The sequence below is a fragment of the Berghia stephanieae genome, chromosome 1 (genome assembly GCF_034508935.2).
Source record: "Berghia stephanieae isolate SIO BIC M18660-M18661 chromosome 1, UCSD_Bste_1.3, whole genome shotgun sequence".
Lineage (NCBI taxonomy): Eukaryota > Metazoa > Mollusca > Gastropoda > Nudibranchia > Aeolidiidae > Berghia > Berghia stephanieae.
The window spans coordinates 127,112,323-127,122,322 of NC_088360.1; the positions used below are offsets into that span (position 1 = coordinate 127,112,323).

General features: G+C 35.0%; 1 protein-coding gene across 1 annotated transcript in view; it reads right to left on the bottom strand.

The window, feature by feature from the left end:
- Window positions 1-10,000, bottom strand: part of LOC144963078 (uncharacterized) — a 103,203-nt gene that overhangs the window by 34,522 nt on the left and 58,681 nt on the right. Inside the window, exon 5 of the mRNA XM_078896710.1 lies at window positions 6,326-6,404. Within this exon, the coding sequence (XP_078752836.1) occupies window positions 6,326-6,404 (79 nt within the window). The remainder of the gene's footprint in view (window positions 1-6,325; window positions 6,405-10,000) is intronic.

The window sequence follows — 10,000 nt, forward strand, 5'->3', positions numbered from 1 at the left end:
TTACCTCCGATTTATCCAAAAAAAAACAACAACGCCCGAGAATTCCCGGATAAAGGAACTGTTGACAAGAATGTCATTTTAACCTATCGAGAAATAAAACTTTTCTAGTCAAAGTTTTTTTTTAAAAAACGTTTTACCAAGGCAAAGCAGGCCTGTACTGATAGCATTATAATGCCAGGTAAGCGTATGCCTTAAATCTCTCTCCCTCTCTCTTTCTTTCTCTCTCTCAAACACACACACACACACACACACACACACACAGACAACATGGCCCTATTATTTCCTTTTAAAAAATATTTTTAAAACATATTCTCTTCATTTCCTAATCCATTTCTCGTGACACAGAGCTATAAGACGTCAATTTATTTTAACTGCTTACGTTAAAAGAAGAATTAATTCACTTGATCTCCCGTTGATTGATATGTTAAAATAAATAATACGTACAAATACAAATGCATTTGAATGAAAACTTCTTCAATGTGTATACGCTTAACTCACTCAATCCTAGAGAGTTTTGCTACTTTTCAAAACTGGAAAAAATGTATTAAAAATGAGCATGTGAATAAATAGTTTTATTCTACTATCATTAACATGTAAAAACTTTTTTTTAAATAGCTTTAATACTATGCCTATAATACGTCTCAGAAAAATTGTAAGACAATCGCATGGGGTAAAAGTATCCCCGGTTATACTACGAATATAGTCGGTGTTAGGGTTGAGTGAGTTAAAGCGCTTTACATGGTTAAACAGAAACTGCAATATAACAATACCCTATGTGTTTAAAATAACAAGATATGATCAATGATTCCACAATAGTATTGATTTTAGCTGTGGATTGGCATCATAAATCAATATTGGCGTAACACAATGAGATACGAACAATATTACCTAACGATGATAACAAGGGCAAATACTAAACGTGACGGAAAGTTAATGGGGATAAATCTTCTACAAGGCACAGAGGGGAAAATTACGATAACAAACTGGAACGAATTCAAATCAAATTCTTAAAAACTAATTCGTCAAAAAGATAAATTATTCTATAATATAATATCTCCACTTGTCTTTATAGTAGACATTGAAACGTTTGCAAGATAAAGAAAGAAACCGGAAGCAACGTTGATCGAAGACAAAAAAAAATATTTTGCCGCTTAGGCAAGTGTCAATATTCATCGGGTGATGAAACATTTCAATTTAATTGATTTCTTATCGATCCGAGAACCATGAGGTGGAGAGGATTCGTGTTTGATAGATTACCTGTTCAAAACAATTTTATGCACGATTGTCATACATTTACTTTTATTCTGAAGACTATTTTTTTGCTTCACCTTAAGCTATAACTTCTATTTAATATCAAACCGACGTGTACTTATTTCAAGGTCTGATAACCCCGATTGTTTTGGGCTCATTGTAATTGTAATGAAAAGAAAACTCAATCCAATGCAAATTATTGTCCATTACAACAATGTTAAATCAAGCCCATAATTGTGTTCGGCTATCAGACCTTAAAATATGCTCGTGTATGATTCTGATTTAATTGTCTATTGATTTTTGTAAACTTCCCATTAACAAAAATAAACAGCTAAGTTTTGTCATTAACAATTAATGCACTGAAGCACTTGCCTTTCGTGACAACTTGAACAATTTTCTGGCTTTATTTAAAGAGCAGCGTTTCTCATTTAATAAAAAAAAACCCCAAAAAACAACTTTGCATACCATAATAATGGCTATGATAAAAACTACAATTTGATCTCTACCCCATGAGCCACCATTTTGCCTTATTTTGTCAAGGTAGTAGTAATTTATATAGAGCTGCCTTCTTTAGTCCTTAAAATTCTATGTTCCCAGGACAAAAAAACATCAGATACTCTAATAATTTTATAAAATCACCTTCAACAGCCTTAAGCGATGCTTAAAGTTCTTATAACATGAATATAGGTAACAGACTTCCTTTTCAGCAAGTTTTACTTGATTAAATAACCTTTCATAGTTCCGTAATTAAAACTAAAAGTTCGATCTACGATTGTGTTTTCAAATGGGCTTTAAATTTAAGACTTTAAATTGTTGTTACTTTCGAGAAGAGAAAAATCATTAAAGACACACACACACAGACACAAATACAAACACTCACATACAAACACACACACACTTTCTCTCTCTCTCTCTCTCTCTCTCTCTCTCTCTCTCTCTCTCTCTCTCTCTCTCTCTCTCTCTCTCTCACACACACACACACACACACACACAAACACAATACACACACAAACATTCTCACACGGTACACCCATAGAAACAAGATTAAATTAAATGGCCCACTACAAACCATAATTTGATGATAATTCGAGAGGTACTTACAACAATGCGTAAAGAAGGACAAGTATTTCTTCGAAAACAATTGAGACGCACTCCTGGAACATCGTTGGCGACAAGATTGTGTTGTTTTGTTTTGTGTTTGTAATCTTCTTACTATTAGTTCAATAATTATATTGTGTTTCTAACATTAGAAAAATAATTTTATTAACAAATCGACATGATAGTGATAACCCAATTTACTTTTTATAATATATATATATATATATATATATATATATATATATATATATATATATATATATATATATATATATATATATATGGGTTATCTAGCAAACTATGCAATTTAAAGCAGGACCGAATTGCCAACATCTAGTTTCCCGACACTGATAATAAGAAACTCTACCATTAGCTTCAGATGCTGCCTCTGCCAAATGGAAGTGAGAATGTGAAGATCAAATGAATGACAATAACACTCAGTTGGTAGAGCACTCGCTTTACACACAAAGGAACTGAGATCGATCTCGGGTGCAGTCGAGATTTTTTATCTTTCTGAACCCACCTCCTGACCACTGGGTAGCTGGGACTGTTTGCTCTGGCGGAAAGTATGTTTGCGTTAGACAAGCGACATATCCAAAGTGTATCAATCAATTGTTATTATCCGTTTCACGGTAAAGAAACCTAGATAAACTCCGGCTCCATGGGCCCAAGGGCTATGAAGGATTACATACATCTCGTGTAAAAGAGCTGACTGCCTTTTCAACTCTGGTTCCCATAAATTGGTCTCGTCCTACGTGACGGTCTTGTCCCTAACATGATAACCTTCACGATTAAAACGTCGAGAACATACTACATACCGCCCTTTGGTGTTGTTCCTCCTGACTAAGCAAAGGGGGCACATAATATTTTGACGACTGCTCTTTGAGGATGAGAGTCAAAATTTTGTGAATTGAGGCAGAGGACACAGAGATTTCTTTTGATAATCGTCGAACCGTTTTTCTCTCGACTTTTTCAAATGATGCATATCCACATGCCGTCACTGGCAGAGTGTATCCTTCAAATGATTGATTTTACCTTGTAGTATTAAGTTCAATGAGGACACGAAAACAGTAATTATTTGCTAACGCCCTCTATATTCACTCTCTCTATTCCCCCCCCTCTCTCTCTCTCTCTCTCTCTCTCTCTCTCTCTCTCTCTCTCTCTCTCTCTCTCTCTCTCTCTCTCTCTCTCTCTCTCTCTCTTCCTCTTCTCGTCTTTTCTAATCTCTTTTCTCTGTGTGCCCCTCCCCCTCTCTCGCACACACACACACATACACAGACACACACACACACACACACACACACACACACACAATCATCATAATAAACGTACGTATTAGTTTGATATATACCCAGTCGCTACTATATGAGTGAATTGAACAGATTGCTTACCCTGAGAGAAAATAAAGACTTGATTGTCAGAATGGGGTTTGGAGTCAAGGATTATAGATTTCAAAATACAAAATAATAACAAAACTGTGGTTAAAAAAAAAAAAAAAACAAGAAAGAAAAAACATTAATATCTATAATCCGATTAGGAAACACATGAAATTGACAGAATTTCTATCGAGAAAAATTGAAATCCTATAGAACTTAGAATAATAGACGATAGAAAAGCAAGATAGAAAGAGATATCATAAGCCTCTAAAGCTTGATCCTTGATACCAAAGCTCTCTTTCACAAAATGGTAAGAGATACATGACAACACTGCGGGTACTCCGGGGAAAAAAACATTTTGAAAAGACAAACTCTTCCATAAAATATCGATCGATTAAAATCATTTTGTCAAAGACTCTCAAACCTGGGACTGCAGAAAAGCGTCCATATCGATCGATTAAAATCTTAAAATCGATTGATATTTTAAAGATGCGATTTTTGGCCAAAAAATTTTTTAATGTGTATTTTCAGAGTACGGTTGAAAATACAACTCACTACCAACCATTGAAATCATATTTAAGATTGCGAATGAACAGATAAAAAACGGACAAGAAACAAAACTGAAGTTTATGTTTCTCAGATGTACTTAGTCATGAAGACCCATTGGTCCTGAAAGAAGAGAAGCTTATTTTGATTTATGTAGCATTAAATAGACACAATTGCTTGCCTAAGTACTAACTTTCCGCCTAGACCTTGCTACCCTATCACTTCTGGCTCGATAAATGGTAGAAAAAAGTCCGAGTCTACGTGGATTCGAACCGGGTATTATTGCTTTTGAATCGAGGTCTACCATACTGAGCTAATGAGTCTGGCGTAAAAATTTACACTGCTCAGGGATGCTATTCTGGTGAATGAAAATATAATTGTAACTAGTAAAATAAAATAACAAAATCATCTAACCCTTCCCTCCCATCCAGACACATGGTTAGCTGATCACCTACTGTGTTTAAATAAGCGAAGCAAAAAAAGAAAACAGTGACATTTTTTTAAAAAGACCACTGCACCGGACTCTTTCATCGTCTTTAAAGGGCTAATCTAACTTGTCCCTTTTTTAAGTTAGTAAAGGCAGGGCGGACACTCGTGAACAATTAAAATGAAATAGAAATAACCAATTGAACACACCCTATTAATTACTTACCAGTCAACCATGCTACCATAAAAAAAAAAAGAAAATAAAACTTGTTTTCCCTTTATTTTGCCCTGAACGCTTTTTCTTCAGATCATTAGCATCAACATTTATTTAGGGTGGCATCTTCGTTAAAAAGAGTAAATTGTGTGGAGCCTGTCCAAGAAGGCATATTGTAAAGCCTGCCGTCTAATGATTTTCCAAGAGTTTGAATTACTGCCAATTTCCCTAACTTAAATGCATTTTATGATACTTTATGGAGAAACTCGAAGCGTATTATAGATAAGACATCTGCTGAAATCCATAGAGGTTAAGGAGAGAATTGGTTGAATTAATAAATGTTGATGGTCGATGCTCGCTTAGGAACCCAAGAGTTTAAGTGAATAAATAAGTAAGTATGATTCCATTGGTTTATTCCTAGAAAAACATATCTCAAAGTTTAGTAGCAATTAATTCTTGTCCATTTTTTTTTCCACAATATGTATTCATCAACGCAATATCAAGCTACAGACATAAAAGTAGGCAAAGATAAAGCAAAAAGAACAAAAAGAACAAAGTACTCTCGAGAGGTAATCAAGGCACAAAGGCGTAAAGATTAACGCCGGGTTACTCCGGACACGAAAATGTCACGTTCTTCATTGGGACCAAGTGCAAGACTCTTTGTTGTGAGGACAATACACTTGTCGCAAATGTTTACAAGATAGCGCTGAGTATAGATTAAGCCTTTAGTTACAAAACGCCATGTAGATAGATAGTGTCCGGGCAAATAGATTTCATTCTTTGGTATAATCAATGAAGTTTTTGAAATATCCCTTAGCGCAGAAAAAGGTTCCAACATATTTGAATACACCTGGGGTCAAGAAGTCGTGTCCTTTTGAACCTTGTGAACAGAGAACAACTAAACCATAACTCGATTTCTATGGATTTAGAATATTAATAAGGATTTAAGTGGAATAATGTGTTGGAGTCACTGGAGAACAATGCTCTTTTATTTCAATACTACTGCATTACTTGGAGGAGTTTTTTTTTAAAGCTCATAATTTTATTTTTCTTTTCGCTGTTTTTAATGTCAGCATGATAAGAACCACTGCTTCGAAAATTCCAAAAGGCATTACACATGAAAGACTTGAATATTTGATCTTTCTTTGGAAGTTGACAACTTGGAGTGCTTCTTTTGAAAATGAGAATATCTGATGTAAATGATTTTCTGTGGGGTAAATAACGCGTAATAGTCCTTCCGTTGCAAGATAATTTGATTTGCACTCCTTTGATCCAGATATGAAAGGGTAATAGCATTTATATAAAAGAATGGCAACATGTCAGCTGCCCGTTTTAGGGTGTAACTCTGGTCGTTCGTCGATACTTCAAGCCGTTGTACGTTCTAAAATGCCCAAGAGACAAAAATCATACTTACTTTCCAAGAGGGTTGACACTGGCATCGATGGACCTGAGATATTTGCATCCTTTGATTGTTTCTGGAACATCTATGATTCCTGAATGGAAAAAAAGAAACAAAGGTGTAAAGATTTTGACATTGATTGACTATTTCTGAGTTAGGGAGTACAAAATCACTTATATTTTTATCTTGTTTTATTATTGTTACTGTGTTCAATTCATCAAAGAAAAAGTACACAGCACAAGTAATCGTTCTATGAAAAACTTGAACAAGAATATTTATAATTTAATATAATTGTTATACAAAAGGATTGATATCAGGGAATTGTGTTATGTCATTTCTGTCACCTTGGAGACTTTTTTTTCCTTCAAACCATTATCTATGGAATTACCTAGTCGTTCAATAACAATTTAACCATAAAGAGAAAATCATTACTTGTATATTATATTACATCAATAAGCCAATTATACTCTACGATTCGGTTATCCACGTTAAGGGATCTACATGTTAAGCAAGTTGTTAACCAATGTTAATTGCAATTAAGGCGTTTGGGTTGGGCTAAACTCCACAGCATTCTGTGACTACATTGCAGAGCTAAGCACGATCTCAAAGTGCAAATGAGATCTGATATCCCCACAGGGCAAGAGGCCAAAATTCCAAACCCAACAGAATGCAACTCATGAAGCTTAGGTCAAGCTTCTCAGTCGAGAATGTGAGAGCAAGCCTATACTGTTCTAGCTCAAAAAGCGCCCAAATCCGCCCACTCCATTCAATGCGAACATGCTTAGGCACCACCATTGAGATAATACTTATTAAGACCACATTGACTGAACGGACAGGTGCACTGTTTGTGTTGGTCAGCATGTAAACAAACTTGTTGTTACATTCACCAAAATGCAGGCGCAAAAAAGTTCCCCTTTATCAACACTGGTCTGCCAGTACTTAATTCTTGTTTTGCTCTATTTTATTACTTCCATGCTTATTTTGGTGAACGATTGATCTACGTTATGTCTGATGATTTTATTTTCAATCATATTCCAAGCCATGGATGGAATTTAAGACGCCATGGCTAAAAATCGTGTAAATAATAAAATTACAAGGTTTTGTTGGGTTGTTTTTTTTTTCAAAATTAATTTTGACCCATGAATTATACAAATCCTACAGATTAAAAAGTTGAGACTTTTAGATTCGCATTGCCTGTATGCACATCTAAAGCTTTGGAACTTAATCTTGAAATCTGATTTATTTTATTTTATTATTTTCACGCATGTAACCTCGTTAACTCATTATATACTCAATGTATTGTGAGTGATTTGTAGGGTAAATCGCTTCTGTCAACACCAAGATTCTCCTACCCCATGCTTGGTGCAGTTTCTGATTTTAAGCACTTTTCACAGCTCTGGTGACAAAACCATTGTCGACAAAATTCGAAAATGTTAATTAACTGCCGAAGGGGAATTAAATGATAAGTAAACAAGCTTTCCTTTTTTAATTAAAGGCTACAATCCTGACAGCGCAAACACACACACATACACACACACAACACACACACACATACTCACAAGGCTCGCAAACAACCAAAAAATGCATTATTAACATAACCTGATGAGTACGTACGGACATTTACCACAAAAATATAACATTTGGAAGAGGCAAATCTAGAAAGACACCAAGAATATTCAATTGTGATTTGTTGAGAGGGAACCCAATAAAAAACCGAAAACAAACAAAATAAAAAATAAAATAAAATAATTTATAAAAAAAACAAACAAAAAATCCAGAAAAAAACAAGAGCTAACCAAATCGGAATGATTCATTAACTACCATTAATACTTCCTACTACATAGGCGGAAGTTATACGACCATTGGTCTTGCATTAACTTTGAATACCAAAAATGACAAAACAAAACATACCATTAACAACTGTGATATAATCGGTGTGACAGCCGGCTCCTAAGCATTATAAACAGAGTAATCTTTAGAGACTGTTTATTGTTATCGACACACAGGGGCAATATTCAATTTATATTAGGATTTATATATTACGAAACACCAAAGCATTTAATTTTCTTAGTGAGGGCGTTTCATTGACAAAATACGATTAATCTCGCATAGTTTGTGTTTTGTTTTGTTTTTAACGGTTTTACGACGCTAGCAACACATTAAGGTCATATCAGCGCCAGTAAAAGGAAGAAAATGGGATAGTAAAAATTTCTAGAATTGCAATTAAAGCACCCAAGAAAAGGTAAGACGTGGTGGAATTGGTTCAGATAGGAAACAGATGTAGATTCCAAGAGCACACTATCAGTGTACTTAGTTTAAGATCACCTAAAAGTCTCATCCAGACACAAGCACAGGTCCCCACTAAGAGGAACACACTCAAATGTTTACAAATCACATATAACATGTAAACAAAACATAATACAGTGCATAACAGAGAGATGATTTACAAGGGGAAAAATATCATCTCCCAAAACCAACTATACATTCGACTGTTTCCCAGGGTTAGGACAAAACTAAGTAATCTCATTCCAAGAAAAAGACAGAAAGCAATTGGAAAACAGATTTAGGGGGGTAGAAGGCACAGCAAGTACCTCCCTGTCCGCTATGGGGGGAAAACTTGATCAGTAGTCTATAAATAGTTCGATTGGTCCAAAACCGTCTCTGATCGTATGCTCAATGTGTGGTTTCTACATCATCTCTACCGTCGTCAAAATTCAAGTTTCCACACAAGTAAACCATTTTCTGTCTCTCTCATCAAGTTCTATGGATAACGGAACTAATTGTAATAGTCATAAAATTACATGCCAAAGACCGGCAAGTTTTAGCTCACCGAGTTAATGGCCTGTGATATAAGAATAAAATGTATTGTTCCACACCACGGGTATCGAAATCCATGAGACACAATGTAACCTCATTCAGAGAACATTAACTGGGGTGGGGGGGGGGGGGAAGTCAACTACTGATACGCATATTTTAATAAATGGTAACGGTTAACCAATAGAATTGCTATTTAATTCTGGAGGTGATGAACATTTACTACAAATCCGGATCAGGTTACAAAGGCAGGATGAAAAAGAGGAGATCTTATTCGGTTCCATCAAATAAATATTCCTAGTGTCCCTTTGGATTTTAATTTTAATGCTCTGGTATTCTTTTTCATAAAACGGCTTTAGGTGGACTTCCTACGGCGAAAAGTACTGTTATGTGCCAAGAAAGGATCGCAAATAGCACAATGGACGTGTATAATGTTATAACTCTTAATATAAAAAGTAGTCAATAATCACCACCCAATTCTATGATGGAACTTTGTGACAATATAAAAATAAACGATGTCTCTAAAATTTGAATCACGATGCATGCTAAACGTCACGTAACAACTCGAGGTATTAGAATGCAATCTGGGTGGCGTAACTTTTATCATCACAAATCAAGATATTATCACAAATTCCCTTACTATAAAATCCGTAATCATTACCGTATGATTTACATAATAAGCATCACAGTCTGATTTGGGATTTGGCCTTTTTTTTAGATTTTATTTTTCAAGGCTGAGGAAACTATTCAGTATTTGTTACCTATCATAAAGAATGGTCTGATGTATGATGTGCTTGTGATCCGTTTTCATGTTACAACTTAGGGCGTAAACCTGTCAAATATCAATTACTATTAGAAAGCTATGTATCTATGGCA